The following is a 20,171-nucleotide window of genomic DNA, read 5'->3' as shown; positions in this document are numbered from 1 at the left end:
ACCGGCTTGGAAAATGATGCAATTAAGCAAAATGAAACATAATTTGCAAGCTCATACACATTTTCCCAATATTGTATAACCACTTAAGTATTGAAATTTGACTGAAATCTTAACATAATTGAACATGTGAACGAAAACATGTCAATTGTTGCTTGTTTTTTTTCCTTGATATGATTATGGACATTAAATATTTTGTATTAAAATTACTTTTACCTAATAAAGATCAAATGTGAAGTTTTTTTTAGAGAGAGAGCAAGGTCAGTGGAACATATATATTTTCTTTGAAACATTTAAAAAACTGCTCCACATCAGTGAGCTCCTTCCTTTTACCAATATTCAGATCACCATCTAATCCTCATTTTTTCTCAACTGAAATTTTTTTCAATTCCTGTTTGCTCTTCAAAATCATAAATTAAGAACTTCGAGTAATCCTGAATTTCTTTGATACCTCACTTTTGTCTTTAAACCACCTGTATACCTTCAACTTTGAAAGCAATAGAAATCGTTTTGTGCTTGAACTCAAAATTCACTTGCAAAAAATCACACCACCACACCAAATATATGCATCTAGGTAAATAACAGTGGTAAATGTAGCAGGTGTTTTAGAAGGATCGTCCACATGGGGGACGTGCATTGTACGATGCAAATTACATTGTATATCTATGAATTCTTGGTGGGGGGGGGGGGGAACAAGAGCACCCTGAATCGTCAGATTTCGGTGTCTATGTCGGTAAGGTGTAGGTAACTTTTACCAATATATGTATATATAAACAATCTGCATTGCGATAATCAAATTTATGACTTAAAAATAAAAGCAATTTAGAACTCAAAAGAGTGACAAACTGAACATTTTTACAAAAATAAGAAAACGGCCAAACAATATTTTGCAAGGACGGAGAGAATGCTCGTCTAGTAAAACGGGACATATGGTTTGCACATTAAAATTCATAGAGTGGCATGCTCATCGAAAATAATCTTGATTGTGGCACAGCTTGTAAAAGGTTGACCATCCCTGAGTTAGATTAGTGTTGTTCTTTTGAGCCTATATTGTTATTTTTATTGATAAACTGAAAAAGTTGCTGCTGAAAATATTGAGGATGTGAAAAATAAACTCAGAACAATCTCAATTTTGTTGAAGTTATGAGCGCTTAATTGATCTATGAAATTTGATTTGGAAAAGTGGTTGTTTATTCAATTTGGTTATAACAAACAGCTTTTTTTCCTTCAGTTGTCCGTGATGGTCCCATGGGAGATAAAATCACTGATTTGGGTGTCTTAGTTGATAATGAGTTAAAATTTTGTAATCCTTGCTCAGTTTTAGTTGGAAAATGGGGTCAATGAATGTTTAGTTTTATTTAAAAAAAAGTATTATCCATGTCTTTTAGAGCAGCATTTCTCAATCACCGGGCCCTGGCAGTCGAACCAGGCCGTGAGTAATTCATCATCTCAGTTTTATGCATTTTCCCTCCTTAGTCGTGTTTATGACTGGACTTTTCATTAAAAAAAAACAGGCGGTGAGCTTTCAAAGCTTGAGAACCATTGTTCTAGAGTACTTTTACTCTTTCTTAATATAGCTAGGCCGATTCAGGAATATAGGGTTCAGTTCTAGAAGTGGTATAGCAAATTGATTGTGGTGTAAAGTTAAGGTTACACCTTGATACACAAAGCATTGAGTATTCAGACTAGAGATATCTGTATTGATTATCATTTAAAGTTTTTGATTATAGTGTCAATGATTTTTTTACAGGGCTCCAAATATGTAGAATGTGCTACCTGAATTATTTGTGGGTTTGGGATCGGCTGCCACTTTCAAGAAATATGACATCTATTACTTAGAATGTTATTAATTGAAATATTTCTGGTCTTTACAAAGTGCTAGGATATTTTTTTTCTTAGTGGGGATATTTTTTTGCTGCTGTCTTGCTGAGCTCTTCCCTGTTGTGGGCCATTTATTATCGTATTGTATCATACTGAAAAATTATATTTTAGTAATTTTCAAATTATATAATTTTTTAATCTATTAGTGTCATAATTTGATGTTTTGTGCTATAAATTCACTGATTCGCAGTTGGAGGCTGACTTGGGAGCTGCAAAGACAACCATAATCAAACAACAGCAAGAAGTGGATTTATTGTCTGACCGTATTAAATCTTCAGAAAAAGAATTGAAGAAAGAACAGCTCAGGGTTTGTGTTACGCTTATTTTCTACCTTATTAGGTAATTAACAATTTCTACAGGGCGATTCTAAATTCAAGGGACAAACTTTAAGAGTTGATATAAGACACCTTAACAAGCATTTTTGGTCATGGAATGTATGGTCGAATCACGATAGCAAAAGCATTAGAGGTACTTTTAGAGAGTGCACAAAAGCATTTCACCAGTAGCAAGTTTTCCTAACAGATTTACTGTGATGTGTGATATCAACCATCTGAGGGTGCATAGGGTTCTAACATAATGAAGTAGACCTATATTTGCTGAGAAAAATTCTAAATTACTCAAGCACTTCATTTCTGCTTCGATTCTGATTACATACACTGAACTCATTACATGGCACTCATCTCCCATCATATCTCCTAGGAATCTAGAACTATTGGCACATTTGAGAACCTCATCACCAGAATTAGCATCATTAATGTATCACCAATGTGTTCTATTATAGAGTTTGCACCTTAGCCTTTCATATTCGACCACACATTCCATGACTAAAAATGCTTGTTTAGGTGTGTTCTATCACCCTCTTTAACTTTGTCCCATGAATTCTGACTCTCCCTGTATATTGCTTAAGTTTTTTTAAAGTGTTGTGTGCAACTGATTGCATACCTTGCTATTATTGCCTGATACATTCCATCGCTCCCCACTGAGTGACACCGCCCACTTTAGAAACACTGGTCCTTAAATGCAAAATTCATAGTTTCAGGTTTATAGGCTGACGTGACAGGAAGTTTTACCTTTCAACGTTTTGTTAGCATGGGTGGCGAACATTTTCACAAAACCTTACATAATGGCGAGAAAAATGCTACTATTTACTTCTTCTCCCTGCTTGAATCACACCATTTCCTCATTTCCGTTGAGCAAGATTTTCCCCATTAGCTTAAATTTGTTCCTAGGGCTCTGGATAATGTGTGGTGTCAATTTCATCATTGTTAAGACAAAAAACCAAGCATCATTGATCTTCATTCTCTCTTCCTTTTTATTAAAGATGATGAAATTGACACTCACACATCCAGAGCCCTTGGAAACAACTTCAACTAATGGGGGAAAATCTTGCTCAACTGACCAATCTTAATGAAGCAGTGCATCTCAAGGAGAGAGAAGACATAAATAGTAGCCTTTTTCCTGTCCTTATGTAAGATTTCGTGAAAATGTTTGCCACCATGCAAACGAAATGTCAAAAGGTAAAAATTTTGTCATGTCGACCTAAAAACCCAAAAACCATCAATTTCAATACGAAAGCCTTGTTTGTTTTACTGGTCCTTTAAGCTTATTAATTCAAATAGAGGTTTCTTGTTATTCTTTCCTCCAAACCATTTAGTTATATAGTCCTGTTGCAATTATATTCTGAAGTAATACCTATATGAAAAATATTGCTGCAGTTTCATAACCTCTCTTTGAAAAGAACCACTGGAATGAACAAAAACGATGGTTACAAGGTGTATAAAAAATTTCTCTGTGCTGTAGCGTAATTAAAAATCATGGACAAAAAATAAAGTGTGACAAACTCTGACAATTATTCCTAGAACTTGGTAGCCTAGGTCGATAAGGTACTCGCCTAGAATGCCAAAGGATGTTTAAAGGCGTCACACAGAGTTTGATACCCAATTTGTCCTTGTCAGAAACTTTCCTGACGCTGAGGTACAACAGATACCACAACATGACCACAGAAAAAGATTGTTACAGAAGGGAATCTCCACACCGAGGGGTTAGCACACCAAACTCTTGGTGAGTATAAAAAGGGGCAGAATTATGAATGCTGCTGTTTGGAATCAGCAATAAATTGTAGGTCCCAGTATAATTAACCCTTTTGTGCAGAAAATGACAGTGGTGCAACAAAAATGATCAAATGATCCTATAGTATAATCTTATGTATTCCTATAGATGGTGCCTATTTCCCCAAAGCTATACACTCCATTGGAAGTACATTCAGTTAAAAATCTGTATACAGTTGACACACTCTTTAATAACTTCGCTTTCTCCATGGGAGAGAAAATTCTTGGAAGAGACTAGAAACCTTTCTCTCTCTCTGAAATTTCCTTCAAATCTGCTGAAAGGAATTAATCCTATCAACCTGACTCTTCATTCAAAGAACAAATAATTTGATATTACATTTGTTTTAATACCTGTTAATGTGTGAATAATTAAAATATGAACTTTACTATCTCTTATGCTTTGTGCTTGTATTACATCACAGAAGTAAAAAAAAAAATAATAATTTTCAAAATGGCTTGAAATATCAAAAGTAATTGATTTAAATCTGATTTTAAAAGTGGAATTTTTTTTAATCATGTTATTTAAATCCATTTGATTTAACTTTAGATACCCTGTTCAGACCAAGATATAAATTACCATTAACCTTTTTGGTTTCAGTCGCAGAAGATGGATACTTCAATGAAAAGAACAAAATTTGACTTATCGGGATGTATCGATGTTCTCCAAGATCCAAAGAAGTTGAAAGATTATATTACAAAACTCCTGCAGAAATATGTTGGAGATGAACAGGTTGTTTTAAGCTTCTTTCCCTTGCCTTTTCTTGTGATATATATATTCTATAATTCATTTAAATTTGTTTTTTATTCTTCTTGCAATTACTTTGGCAATGATTATCGTATTCGGCACCATTGAAGATATGTAGTTATGTGAGTGATTGCTGACAATAATTATGTAAATTCAGAGCTACTTAGATTCAGATCCGCTTATAGCAAACCCTCTTTCAACAACTTGGATGCATTATTCATATTGCAGGGGGTTGTATAGTTGTTATAAAATAAAATAACTTTTTCTAAAAACACGCTGTGCACAAAACCCCATAAATGAAGGTAAAAGCGTTTTGCCCACATTTATCCCAACCTTTTTTTTAAATTCAAATATCTCAGTGCATATCACTCATAGCAATGCAGACAGCAAGAGAGACAAGACAATAACTTTCTCATTGGGTTTTTGAACACAGTGACCGTATAAAAAGTTAATTTTTTAATTTTAATAACTATATAACCCTTTGCAACATGAATGAAAGCTCCGAGTTCTACAAGTTCTTTGGATACTTTTTCTTGTTGGAAGTATGTCTCCAGGATCAGTGGTTCGCTAGTAAAATGTTGTGTGGCGGTATAGCTATGCATCCTCATACTCACTAACAAGCATCAAATTTCCAAAATTTTATTTTTTGTAAACTTGAAAACGATTTTAGGGAATGACCCGATTTAACTAGCATTTTCACTGAAAATGAGCTCTTCATTAAAAAAGCTGATCTGACTAAATCTGCACAAGAGAGCATCTTTCAAGTGAGTACGCTGAAAAGTTTTATTGTCACTGTGGAATTTTTAGCATATTTGAATAAATTCAATCCAGTATAGAAAGGGCATATTTTCATACATCATGCATCTCAAATGTGGATAACTATGGCAGGGGTGGAAAATCGGCTACAATTGCTACAAGCTGCGACGTCTGTTACATTTTGCTACAATTTCCAGCTGTTTGCTACAAAAATGCCAAAATTCTCCAATTCTGCGCACCGAACTCTTTACACCAAAAACAAAATTTTCCCTTGAGAAACTTTGAAGTTATGTCACAATAGAAGCTGTCATTTCGATAACATAATTTGTCCTCCCCGCAATTTGATTTCCTGGGGCCACAAATGGAATTAGCTTGAGGCCCCCTCCCCAGGATTTGGCACCCAGGTTTCTGACAACGTATAAAATAGGGTCAGACTATAACGTATGTGAATAGGGTCATGCAAATTGCCACTCATCTGCATAACATTGAAAAAACTTAAATCGCTGTTTCCAGCTGTTTTTTACGAAAAAAAGTTGACTCCTTCAATTTATGCATTACTTATGTTAATCATTTTTTAAATTGCGTTGATTTTTCCTGACTGGCTGTATTTGATGAAATGTTAGTGTATCCTTTAACAGAATGGAAAAGTTCATGAAAGAGCGTATAATGTATTGGAAAAACCGCAATGACGAATCTGTCTTCACCATCAGGAGTTGCGTCAGTAAATTCAGGGTGTTTATGATAATGAAAAGTAATGAAATGAGAAAAGGGTCATGAAATAAGTGAAAAATAGGGAGTAAAAACAGATGTATTCGGATTGAATTTTTTTGAAAATAGAATAATTCTATTAAATTTCTAATAGTTTAATCATTATTTTCTATAGTTTTTAATCACTCTATTAAATTTCTAATAAATATTCTAAGAATGACCCAGCAAAGAAAAGTTATCTCAAAGTATGTTGAATCAAACTGAAATACTAATCAAGAGCAAACTCAAAAAGAAACACTTATTTCAAATATGAAATCGGTAAATTCTGGTAAAAGAAGCAAGATGAAACATTCAAAAATGCTTGAAACTGAAGAGAACGAAAACACAACTTAGACTTGCATCAGCGGCAAAAAAAAAAAAAAATTACTTTTCTAATGGGTGCTTCATGTCTCTCCAGTTGTGGTTTCTTTTTTAAATTAGTGATTATCAAGTTTACAAGGTCTAAAAACACATTTTCAAATTAGTTTTCAAATCTGAATTACCATATGTTAAAATGCCTCTATGTTAAAAGTCTCTCATTTGTTGATATTGTAGAGAATGTAAAAATATCAATATCAAAAGAAGTCTCTCAAAAATGTTTTATGATTTAAAAATGAAATAAATTATTTCTTCGAGAGGAAATATCTATGTATTTTGTGCCTTGGCGGAGGGGGCACCCCCCCCCCCTTCTTCTGAGCTAACACTGTTCCTTGAAGTAAAAAGTAATCCTGTGTACGCTACTGCATATATGTATATAAAAACTGTGTATTTTATTTATTTCCAAAACTTTAAAGTGCTATGAAAACAACATTTTTGCTGCTACAAAAGTAATTTTTCCTGCTACAATAATTAAATTTTCAGTTTTCACCCCATCTACGGTTAAAAACTCAGATTGCATATCTAGGGGTCTTGTCCAGACTTTTCTTTTTATAGTTTCCTGTTTTTGTGAAAAGGGCCATTAATTTTATGGAAAATAAGTAATTTTATTAGAAGCAAAATATAATCTAGATAAAGTTTATCACAAAATGAAATGCCAAATGTATGGTTCCTATAATTTGTATTTTTTAAAGGACATATTTTTCAGATCCAGAATTTTTGTGAAGGGCCCGTTTTTCAGATCTGGAATTTTGTGAAGGGTCTGGAAAACAAACCCAAATTTTAGCGTGACAGACCCCTGGTATCAAAATTAGAGTTTGTTCAGATTTTTCCTCCTCAGAAATATACAATCATTGAATTGTTAACTGCGAGAAAAAAAATTATACACACTTCAATTCAGACTTGTAGGCTTAGCCAATGAAAGTGCAACAGAGTGCAGTAATATGTTAGGTAGAACAGTTCAAATACTGAAAAAGGTCATGTTTATTTCATTTCAAAATTTCCAAAGTTTTTCTTGCATAGTTCAAGAAGGAGCAAAAATAAATCCTAAATGAAAAATTTAAAAAACGCTCATAAAATTGTAACTTTTTTTTTTTTTAATATGGTATTACCCAGATGTAGGGTAACAATAGCTAAATGCATGGCTAATATTCTAGTATTGATAAATACAGTAAAAGCTTTCTGTCTTCACTGGTGGGACAAAAAAATTTGTCCGTAAAAGAGGTGACCGTTAATCAGGGGTTTGAAATACATACTTTTATTATAAGAGGGGGAAATGATTATATTTGGCCATAAAAGAGAGGTGATCACATCTAAGGGTTTTTACTGTAACTCTATAGTGAAACATTGATATAACAATGAATTTTGCAGACCAAGATAAAACACTATTGTAACAGTGTCAGTGCACAAAAAGATATAAATTTAGTTTGAGAGAAAGTTTGAATTTTATTTTTTGACTAGTGTTAGAATCAATGCATAGAAAACAGATTTTGCAGATGAAACTGTTTGAAATAGTAAAAAAACTTATTTATTTTATTTAAATTTTATTTATTTTAAAAAGTTATTTTCACTTTAAGAATTCTGGTTTGCTTTTTCCCAGAACTGTTTTTAGACAGTTATCTCGTACTCGGGATGAAAACTTGAGTTCATTTCAACTCAAATAACTCATGAACCATTAGTTACAGAAACATAATGTCAATTAGAAAAATTTCGCCAATTTTAGATTTGTCATTTATTTTACTAGATGCTGTAAATATACCAAGATACAAAATTTAATTTTTTTATATTCTTTCCCTACCTTCCAAACTTTTTGCCCCATCTCTTCTGAGCCCAACAAAAAAATAAGAACAGCATAGAGCAAATTTGTCTCTTAATATAGTCGAACTCACTTATAATGAACAGAGATATTACAAATTTTCATGTGTAAAAAAGGTGTACCATTTCCAGTGAATTTTTTATTGCTCATCAAGTCGATACAGACATAACAAAGTTTATTTAATATTTTTGCTGTTTTTATTGACTTCGCAGGTCTGACTGTATATGCTCTTCTCCCCCTAACTTGCAGCGATTTTTTTCTAATTTAAATATCTTAGTGAATTAGTGAATAGAACATTACTTGAAAACATAAATTTTTTTTCGTGGAGTTCAGGAGAGACCGGGCAACAGCTTTGTAATTGGAAAATAAAGACTGTATAAAAAATAAAATTTTGTATCTTGATAAATATACAGCTTCTTGTAAAATGGATGGCATATCTAAACTAGGTATGTTATTCTAATACTTTTTTTAAATAGAAATTGTTTCTATAACATATTGTTCATGAGTTATTCAAGCTGAAACTTTGACACTTTCATTGCCTAACATGCCAGTACATTTTCTTGTCTTGCTGTTCTACTGAATTCATTCTTTTCTGCACTAAAATGAAGTATTACACTAATTTAAAACTCTTTATTACTGCAAACAGAAACAAAGTGTGGCATCTGAAATGCATGCTGATCTGAACAAAGAATTCCAAATGCAAAAGGATCACCTGGAAAGGACCATAAGAGTGCTACAAAGACGACTCCAAAAAGAGAGCAAAGCTCAACGTGTAGAGCATGTAAGGATGGTTCAGGTAAACAGATTCTGAAATTAATAATAATGTGTATATGGGATATTAATAACATAGTTTAAAGTATTGTTTAAAAATGATATCACTCTCCACTATCATGAGATAGCGATTCTTACATCAGCCAGTTGTCATAACCTCCGTAAAGTACTGGTGTTTATTTTTCAAATATGCATACATGCATTCATAGTAGGAAAAATTTTGATAAATGTCGAACTTTCATGAGCATGTCAAAGTAGAACATCCAATGTTATTGGACACAAATGACCACATATGCATCTTCCAGGAAAATTCAGACCTGATAAATGAAATAAACAAATTGCGCAATGACCTGAAGGCAGCCAGCCGAAGAATCCAAGATGTGGAAGCAGCACTGGGTATAAACAAAGGAAAGCTAACTTTCGAAGGACATAACACCAGGCAGAAGTTGGAAGCTGTGATTGCTGCAGTGCGAAAGAATGAGGATGAAACAAAGCAGGAAATAAGCAACAGAGATAAAATAATCGAATTGCAACAGGAGGAGATAAGACATTTACAGGCTCTGCTAGTCACTAAGTCGGAGGGTTTTAGCTCACAAGACACAACACCTAATGACATGCAGGGCAACGTTTCTGATGCACAGGACGCAGATTATGATGTGCAAGATTCATTACTTGATATAGATGAAATAGAATGAATCTAATGCTATAGTTTTCACAGTCATTTGTTACTGAATAAACATTCATTTCATTACTAAGCTTGTGTGTCCTTGTCTATTGCCGTAGGATAATCCCACTCCCAAAAAGTTAAGTCGCAATAAGCATGTAAGGTAAATATAGTACATGCTTATAAGAAAATCATCTATAGACTTCAATTAAGATATTTTTAACAAAAAAAAAAAAAAAACACCTTATTGCTTTTTGTTTAAATTTAAAGTTTTAGCATCAAAACTGTTATACTGGAATTATGTTTTGCTGATAACATTTGTTAACTCTTTAACCCATCAAAGATGACTGATTTTTAGAAAGAAAAAAAAAATGTGTGGAACCAATCCCACCATTTATTGGCAATGAAAAAAGTTGAAATTTGTAATGGCAAATTTGCTTGCCAATCAACGTCAATGGGTTTAGCCAGGAGTCTTCAACCCATGGTCCACCAACCATTTTTAGAAAATAGGAAACTAGCCACTTTATTCTCTCTCTCTCTAATAAAAAAAAAACAAGGAAGGGGAAAAAACTATAGTTTTCTATTATTTATGCTGTGATCATAAATGCATAAAACCTTGAAGGGAAAAGAAAAACATCTTTTCTCCAGTTTCAAGAACCCGAGATATTTTGGGATTACCGTTTGGCGAGGGTTTTGAGAATCCAAAATATCTCTGGATTGCTACTGTAAGGGTTAACGGGGCTCTCTGTCCAGCCAAAATTTAGGTCCATTTTCTGGACCCTTCACAAAATTCTGGACCTGAAAAATGGACCCTTCATAAAATAAAAATTAATGAAACCGTAAATTTGGAATTTTATTTCTTTCATGATAGATTAATTCGATTACTTATTTTTCACAAAATCAATGATCCTTTTCACAAAAATTAAAACAAATTTTAACAAAAACAGTACCCAATAAAAAAGTCTAGACAGACCTCTAGTTAAGGAACCGATGACACCAAATAAATACAATACAGGCTGTCCAAAATTGTATTGCTTTAAGTGGTTTTGAGATATCTCTGGAACCGTTGGCTTTTGAAACAAGCTTTCAATTACAAAAAGTTTTAAAATGACGATGCAGTTATTTAAAATCTAAAAATTTGTTTGAGGGCCGTATACATACAAAAATAAGGAAATTAACTCGTACTCCCTGTATGCTAAAACTTCCAGTACTAAATGTAAATCCTGTTCTGAAAAGTCATTTGCAAAAACATTTCATATTTTTGAATGAAATGTTTATCCTGATTTTAAATATATAAAATCACTGTTTTGGCAACTTATCACTGTGTTAGAAGTTTTCATTCATTCAAACATTGTCATTTTTAGAGACTAGACACAAATAGAATGAGCTCAACCATTTTATTTTTTTTCACAATAAATACAATAAAAATTACATTTTTTGACCATTGCAGAATTTTTAAAACTTTGAATTTATTTTATTTTTTGCAATTTGTAAACGATGCCTTCAATCATTATGGATAAATGCTGAAAACTTCAACGTAAAATATCCCTGTTGACTGCAGGTCCTTTCGACCTGTATTGATGAGCTGTACTGGATCAACTACTTGAAAAATTGTTCTTTTTTACATTAATTGGATTGTATTATGACGTATTTTATGTATTTTTATGTCCATTTTGGGAAAATAGAAGCTGTCTACAGCGACCACAGAGAAAACGTCATCTTTCATCACAAAATCTTTTCGTGATGAGGGCTGTCAAAACTGTATCACACCTACTTTAATTTTATGGACACGTGTAAAAGTAACAATTGTCATAAGTGATAAATTCTGGGGCAGTGGCAAAAACAATTTTTTTAAACGTTTCTTCTATGCATAATAACGAGGACAACTTGCTTCAGCTATGTTTGAAGAGTGGGGACTGTTTTAAAATAAGAACAGCCATGGTCAACGCAGGCAACAAGGAGAGCCTGCCAACAACCACACTACCTGTGTTAATATTATATTTGAGAAATATGCAGTTTTTTATAAATGACTTTTTAGTCCTTACATTTTACTAATTAAAATTTTTAGCATGCAGGGTCTACATGAAAAGTTAATTTTTCAATTTTTTTTTATCTATACAACCCTTGGAAAATTTAAGGCATTTTGAGTTACTGCATGGCGTTTGAAAATTTTCTGTAATTAAACGTATGTTTTTAAAGTTGGCGGTTGCAGAGATATCCGCTGTGCAAACAATTTGAGATAACCTGTATAAGTAGAAAAAATGGACTGAACTCTCTATTTTTTTTTTTTTTTAATGATTTTATGAACAATATGAAAATGTAAAAATATATACATCTTAAACATTTTGGTAGAAACCAAAATCTGTAATTTCATAAATGAAATCAACTAAAGGAGAACAATATTGTTTTTATATATACAGGGCTGAAAAAAAACAACCCAGTCTCAGCAAAGTGCATACCAGCTGGTCTGTTCAGTGTTACGAAAACCAGATAAAATGTTAAAAAATTCAGCTTCTACTCCTGTCCCTTTTTTTATCCTTCGACTTTTTGCTTTTCTTTTTTTTATGATCTTTGCTTTTCTTCTTTTTTTTATTCTTGTGCTTCCTTGCAGAGTCAGAATCGCTCTCTGAATCGTGATCTATATCTTTGTGATGAGGGGATCTGGACCTGTGTTTCCTGCTGAAAAAAAAAGTGTCTATATTTACCTAACTACAGGGTGATTAGAAATCAAACTTCGATTTTAAAATGTAAAATAAGAACCACCAGTCAGAATAACTTGAAAATTTGCATGGATACTCCTGAAGCAATGGGATTTTATTTAGCGAAGGACAAAAAAACACTTAAAAATTTACTGATTGTTTTTGCCTTACTTGCCAAACATGTAAAATTATCACATTTTGTGGACTCACAAAGTCCATTTCTATCTTTGCAAGATGCTGTCAATTTCAAAGTTGCAGAATATGGGCCACTGCAACCATTACTTCTTCATTCCGCAAAGATAATCGTGTGGTGTGTTATTTGGCAGCATTTATTGTTGGCCCATTCTTTTTCCTGCAGGTTATCTGTGCCATCACTGTCAGCACTATGAATCTCTTTTGGGAAGCAACTTTTTTTTCAAGTAATTTTCATGAAAATTTTTGTATGAAACTGATATTTTTGGAAATTAAAAAGTTTAATGAGTGCGGCATAGTGTTTTTAAAAATTTGTTTACAAAGAAATTGGATTTTTTTTTAAAACTCCACAAAAATCAAATTTTAACACATTTTATCCTGATTTTCAAAGCACCATATTTTTCTAGATCCACATTGCAACACCAGTAAAAAAGCAGCAACCATTCCAGAAATGACTTGACACCTCTGGCTGCCAAATTTATCTGACCTTAACCTACACCACTTGTGGCTTTTAGGAGAGTACCTCAAGAATGCTGTGTACAGTGTTAGATGCATTGCACACCACATTTTCACATTTCACCAATCTGTCACGCAACGTGTAGTTTTGTGCTTATACCTCATAGCAGAACATGGTGGACAACATATTGAAGGTTTCTTGCATAAATCATAATTGTGTGTGTTTTATGACTATATTTTTAGGATGTTTGCATGAATTATGAAATTATGTACACACGCGCAGTAGTCTCAATAATCTGAGGTAAATGGGACTGAGGCTACCTCAGAGATTATCAAAAAACTTGAATTATCCGAAAAACAATAAAGAATTCTTTAAATGTTGGTTGTACTTAAAGCAAAAGCTGTACTACCATACTTAATGTATTTCTAATTCTTGAATAAGATATAGATGCCATACAATGTGCTGCAAAAAATGAAAATGTTACTCCTGTAAGCAATTAGCAACAAATTTAGATGAGGATGCCAATTGCTTTCAGCTTTCTTAACAAATCAGTGATAAATATGGTAACCTAGTCTTAGCCTAACAGCACGTTAGAAAAAGAAAGGGAAAAAACAAATGTGAAAGAGTAAAACAGTATAATATAGATAGTAGTTTTCTCTTTTCACCCTCACATGTATATAGCAGAAAGATCACTATCAGGGTGAAGAAAAAATTATAGGGTTACAACAAAGTTTCGCAGCAATGAGGCAAGAGAGGAAAGAAAACAGAACTTGTTTGAATTTATTCCAATGGCGTTTGGATGCAATATTACGTCCTTGATTGTAAAGTGGTTAAAGGAAAAAAATGCATTTGAAAGTTTATAGCAATAATACTTTTTTAAACTTTTTAGTTACATTTACATAGTTCATATTGATATATTGTGTAGAAAATCTGAGATGCAGTAAACTTCTGATTATTCCACACTCACAGAACCAGGAAGTACATATTTCCAATGCATAGCTGCCAACTTTGGAGAATTAGGGAGGTTTTTACGCAGATCTGAATTCTGTATAAAAATTTATATAAGAAGGATTTTTCCCTTTTGCAAAAACATGACATAGTGGAAAGGCATCACAGAACAGCGAAAAGTCCCCGATCATCGCCAACCAGTAGGTTAAATTACCTGTCATTACTACTTTACAGCAAATCAAGCCAACAAAAAAATTGCCATCAGCTCCAAACAGGACATACAGACTCGACGGGACATATGGTCAAAGCAAGTACAAGTCGTCTTGCCAATTTTAGATGTCACATGGCCGAATTGGCGCGAGCTGTTTGACAAATTTTGTCTTCCCCCCCCCCCCAAAATTAAATTTTTTTTTCTTTGTTACTTGACCCAATGGTGTAGTGATGACAATTTACATTACGCTTGTGATATCATTTTGGGGGATTAAAAACAACAGCATGTCTTTCTTCCAAATAAATTCTTTGGAAATAATTTTTCCCTAAAATTAGGGTCTTTTACAATCACAGTCGAAATTCGGGAGATATAAGAATTTTTTGGGAGTCCAGGAAATGAAGAACAAATTCAGTCGCTTCTGGGCAGCTATGCCAATGGCATTTTTGAAAATAAATTTAAAATTTATCCTGCTTATAACATTTAAAAAAAATAATCAAGAAAATGTTTTAAACGGGAAATCTCCATGAGTACACTAAGAGTTGTGTGAAAATGAGTCAGCCTTAAGAATGTTTAAGAACGTCATTTATACTGTAGTATAAATGACATATTTTTTAATGCACTGGATTTTGTCAATTTGCACATAAGAGAGATGCGTTGGATAATGAAGAGCCTACTGCCAATGATTCCCTAAGAGTGGGCAGAGACATTTCATGACTGAAATTAACTTAAATTTAAAACTTAGTAATAGAGCTGTGATTCCCAATCAGCACTGGGTGCCTGGAGTTACTCAAAATTCCTAACAGTGCCATGAGTACAATAAAGGATTCTAAATTCTTGGTCTGCTGTACATGTAAATGAAAAACAAAAGCATCGTACCTTTTTAATTTTTTTTCTTTGTCTTGATGCTTTTTCTTTTTTTCACTTGAAGGACCAGGTCGTTCTTTTTCTGAAATAAACAAAAAAAAAAAAAAAAAATTAGTTTAATAGAATATAGTGAAGCACATCCGAAGAAATATTTTTATACAATTGCAAATAATGAGGTGAATGGGGCAAAAAACACATTGAATTACTAAAATTTTGTTTTTTACAAAATTTTTGTTTTGAATTTTGTCATTTCATGTTAAATACAGTAGATGCTGCTTACTAAAATCAAGGTTAATGTTAACATTCAGGTATTGTTATCACTTTTTTCAAAGTACAAAACGAATCAATATCATAACATGGGGAAAAAATTGTTTATAGTTATCAAAACTTTGGCTTATGTTAACAATTTTCTTTCGTTTTGCATATTTTGAAGTTAAGGTTGAACCAGACTTATTTTTACTCCCCTATAATTTAGTTTTTGAACTTCTAGACTATGTAGGAGGGGTCTGAAGGCTCCATTATTTAAAAATTTTCCATACGCAGTTCACAATCAGGCCATAACAGCTACAACGATCCATGTACATGCAGTCCCAAAAGCAGAATATGCCGAAATCTGTGACGTATGTCGCAGAACAATCAGTGCTACAGCAGAACAATCTGAAAAAGAAAAATGTAGAAAATTATATATTATGGGAGCTGCAGAACATTTCCAGTCAGCTGAGGGCTCGTTGCAGAACAATGCAAAACATTCTGCTTTGGGGCATACCTTGTTTCTTTTGAAATTTCTTTCCTACAGTGAAGGCATGTGTAAGGTGAAAAAAGTCCTTTTTATCGGTTCGCGGTCAGTTTCTTTCAACTGCCCACATTTAGTTTCACAGTTCCTCGACCAGAAGACTTTCACAAGAGAATCTATGGAATTGTACTGAACATTATGAAAAGTATCGTAATTAATATGCATTAGACAGTTCCATACAATTTCTGAATTTAAAAAAATTAGCTTGAAGGGGGAAAAAATACCATTTTAGAACAATTAAAACAAAATGCATGATTCCTCATTTCAAAATCTGTTATGTAGAAAAGAAAAACAAGGGCGTTTCTTTTCCATGCATCCTGTTTAACCAAACGGGACATATGGGCATCATTCTTACAACCTGGATATTTTTTTGGATATAGTTATCAATCGGTTATTGCTATCAGAAACCCAGAGTCCTGATGCAATCATATCAAGTGGTGTGCACTGTACAAATTTTTTTTTATTGCCATGGCAACCTAGTACCAAGCCTTTGTCACATGGATTGCAAAAAAAATAAAGGTCAAAAGTCTCGAACTAAACTAAGCATATAGTACATTACTCTGCCTGAAAGAGACAGAAAAACAGTTGAGGCATCATTGCACTCTGAGGAAGAAATATTCTCATTCAATTGGTGTGTGATCAGTGTAAGTGTTAAGATCATGTAATCAAGTTTTGCACACATAGGTGGTTTTTAACCAAGGGCATAGGAAAGCAGCCTTGATGGGACGCAAGCTGAAAAATATTCCATGATATATGCTATTGATTCCATTTTCATTAATTATGTGAAAGAGGCAGGGGTGAGAATTTGAATGTTCACATGGCCTAGTAAAACAAGGTCAAGAACTATTGCTTTAGTGTCATCAACATAGCATTAGGGTAAAATTGTTTTCTCTCCTTTCATTTGGTTACAATCACAGGTAAAAGCTATGGTAATCTTGTTATCACAAAAACAGCTCTAAATAAATGAGCTATTTGCAACTACAAGCTTATTCAGCCCAATATACAGCAGTAGTAGCATGTAGCTCACCCAATGCCAGCCATAAAAACTTAAAACAATGCATTTGTACTGAATAAATCTGTTGTTTTTATACATTCAGCAGGGGAGATATCTTTGTCACAGTCGCATCATAATTTATACTGTTGCAGAATCATCTTAACACTTAGGCATGGCCTAGGGCAGTGGTCTTCAACTTTTCCAGACGTTACTGGCCAAATTATGCCTTCAGTGAAACCTGCGAGCCATCAACACGCACAACAATATTTAGAATTCTAAGATTCATTAGGATTTAATGTCAAGCATAGTGGCAGGTAGGCTAACGAGCCCCAGAGTTAAACAAGGGAGCACTAAATTATTGAAAAATTTTGCTCATTTTGACATTTTTTTCACTGTTTTGAAAAAAGACCACCCCCTCAAAAATATGAAATCCAAGGGGCCCCAAAAAGAGTGTTTGGTCTCCACATCCACACAACCTTACTGGTAGATCTGGAAAACCTCTCAAAATTCTAACTACTGCAGTATAACTTCTTGGTGACCTACAGACTTTATCAACTAATTTTTTTTTATATTGAATCAACTGTTAAATAGATATTTTTTCGAATTGTTGGCAGGCCAAGGCAAAAAGCTATGAGGCCACATTTGGCCTGCAGGGGATGTATTGAACACCCCTGGCTTAGGGACTTCTTGGTGTGTGAGGGGTGGGGGGGTCTCAATACATTGCTCTGCCCATGGACCATAATACTGTTCAGATTGCCTTGTGTCATTGAAAACATTTCTTCCTGTTCAACATTTTAGTACAGCCTAAAAAATGCAGGATACACATTTTGTTGGTAAAGTTAAGTTCATGGTGTAAAAACTGAAAAAATGCACAGATGAAGTCCTACCCTAGTTTAAATAATTTTGCTGGGAGAGTAAAACAGGTGAGGTTTTTTTTTTCAAACGGGTAGTAAGATGTTTGCTAAATTTCCAATTACCAATGTTTTAGTAATGGATCTTTAAACATACCATTCGTCATTGAAAGCGGAGAAATAAATTCATCTTCACTCTCAGTTTCTGAACTTGTGCTACTGATGTCCAAGACAATATCTTTATCTGGATTTATCTTCAAGAAATTACGACACTGGTATGTGAAGTGACCAGCTGTAGAGAAAACAAAATATGCAAAGTATGAAATCGAAATTTCAAAAATTATACATGTACGCACAATCATGACTTTCCTAATTTTAAAAATAAAAATTATGTGACAAGTACACACCATACTTAGGGTCTTAAATAGAAATGAACATTTACTCTGTCACCGTATCCATTTTGGCAAATCCCCCCCTGTAATTGGTTCAGTGCCCAGGTAACCGGATTTCCCAACCCTTTCCTAATCGTGGACCAAACTTTGAATTTTAGTTGTTTTTGGCATACCATGTAACCTGAGTATAAGCCAAGAAATCGGGTGCAGGTGTGGAAGACCAGGGCCGCAACTAGGGGTGAGCAGGCAGGTCTGGTGTCCTGGAGGCAGGACCAGAGGGGGCACAGATTTCACCCTTTAACCTCTCCTTCAATATTGAAAGAAGATGCCAAAATTTGCACTTGCCCTGGCTGACCAATCATTTAGTTGCGGTCCTGTGCAAGACATATACCTCAAAGTTGAAATGGTATGGAATATTTCCCACACCCAAAACAAACGTGCGTCTATTGGTAAAAATAGATAATCAAGTATTCCACATTAAGAAACACACTGCACTAAAGTTATTTTCAAAAATTACAACCTATATATACAGTAAAACCTTGATAAGTCGTCACCTCATGTTATTGAAAAATTATGATGGCTTAAGCGGAGTGCCGTCAGTTTTAATGTTCAATCTTGTGAAAATCTTATAAATTTAAAGTAATATGACATTTATTGAAGTATGAATCAAAATAACAATATTAATAAAATTTATGGATTACAAAAGAAAAAAAATAATAGAAATTTTTTACATTTTTTATCTTTTATTACTTAAATTATTGTGGTAAAATGTACGGTACACTTTGATTTATACTAGTAATTTTTAATTTATAGACTAACAGAGCAACTGTTTGAATAAGTAGCTCTTCTTCATAACAGAACTCTCTATTGCACATAAATTTTACATATACATCAAATTTAATTTCAGCGTTTTAATTCATAAGTAATTCACAATACAACTACAAGGTAATCTTCAGCACTTTTGACTTGAGGTGGGGGGCCCCGGGCAGCGAAAAGTAACAAGAAGACCGCAACTTGGGAAAGAATGTCTGATTTTTCTCAACAAAGATATTTTGTTCAAATTTGAAGCCCTAAATTAGTAGAGCCCATGCAGAAATGAGATCTAGCTCGAACAACCCCTAACATTTCAAAAACCTTATTCGGCAAATGAACTTCCCCAGCGTAACTTTCATTACTTAAATGACTTTCATTACTGTTCCCTATGGTGACTTTTAAGGAAATGGCAAACTGTTAACAAGCTATTTTTTTTTAATGGGAGCTATAAAAATAGTCGTTTTTTTTTCTGACTTTCTCAAACTTTTTCATAGTGACGAGTATACTAGGGTTTAATAACATTGTTGTCTATGAAAGCTGAATAAGGCCAGAAGAAAAATGACGCCTTAACCGGAGTGACGACTAAACGAGGTTTTACTATATACGCACTTAGATAATGTAAAACAAAACGAGGACACAAAGTAATTAGTAAAGTTGATAAGAAAAAATTATGTATAGACTCACGGTATCCACATTTTTTACACGCAGGTCGGATATTATCGGAAGTTTGATTGGTGAGACGTGCCATGAGATCTATAAAATAAAAGAAAACCGAACAAAAATCATATAATAAATATAATTTCTAAGTTATAACTAAGATAAACTAATGTTAAAAACTTTTACAGTTACCTTTAAGGCTGTTTTCCATGTTTATTTACTGGAAGAGATTCAACAAAATTCGAGAATAACGTAAACAAAGAAAATTGATGTCAACACGTGGATCAATCGAAGAGCACAAGGAGGAAGCAGTAAACAAGGATGACGTCTTCATGTCAGAAAAATGTGAACAGAGAAAAAAATTTGAAATTGATTTTTTTTCTATATTTTTATGTGTTATAAATTCAAGAAGCTGAATTTGACGCATTAAAAGATATAAA

General features: G+C 33.4%; 2 protein-coding genes across 3 annotated transcripts in view; one reads left to right on the top strand and one right to left on the bottom strand.

Annotated features, from left to right (window-relative positions):
- Positions 1-10,023, top strand: part of tous (testes of unusual size) — a 30,763-nt gene extending 20,740 nt beyond the window's left edge. Inside the window, exons 18-21 of the mRNA XM_089249849.1 lie at positions 2,069-2,185; positions 4,585-4,716; positions 9,072-9,221; positions 9,502-10,023. Of these exons, the coding sequence (XP_089105975.1) occupies positions 2,069-2,185; positions 4,585-4,716; positions 9,072-9,221; positions 9,502-9,891 (789 nt within the window). The 3' untranslated portion in view covers positions 9,892-10,023. The remainder of the gene's footprint in view (positions 1-2,068; positions 2,186-4,584; positions 4,717-9,071; positions 9,222-9,501) is intronic.
- Positions 10,024-12,144: 2,121 nt separating this feature from the next.
- On the bottom strand, positions 12,145-20,031 carry LOC149070069 (uncharacterized). 2 transcript variants are annotated; one of them, XM_089249793.1, is made up of 5 exons: positions 19,924-20,031; positions 19,759-19,827; positions 18,027-18,161; positions 15,244-15,313; positions 12,145-12,539 (listed from the first exon to the last, which is right to left on the bottom strand). In XM_089249793.1, exons 1-5 carry the CDS (start codon positions 19,940-19,942, stop codon positions 12,368-12,370), a joined length of 465 nt encoding a protein of 154 aa, XP_089105919.1. In that variant the 5' UTR covers positions 19,943-20,031; the 3' UTR covers positions 12,145-12,367. The 2 variants fall into 2 exon arrangements, with proteins under 2 accessions (XP_089105919.1, XP_089105920.1); XM_089249794.1 differs by having other exon boundaries at positions 12,145-12,536.
- Between the last annotated feature and the right edge of the window lie 140 nt (positions 20,032-20,171).

Source organism: Pholcus phalangioides, unplaced genomic scaffold (assembly GCF_987345545.1).
Source record: "Pholcus phalangioides strain wild (caught in Gottingen) unplaced genomic scaffold, Ppha-v1.0 ptg000022l_1, whole genome shotgun sequence".
In the NCBI taxonomy this organism is placed as follows: Eukaryota; Metazoa; Arthropoda; class Arachnida; order Araneae; family Pholcidae; genus Pholcus; species Pholcus phalangioides.
The sequence above is the reverse complement of the archived record's forward strand: the minus strand, read 5'-3'. Positions and strand labels throughout refer to the sequence as shown.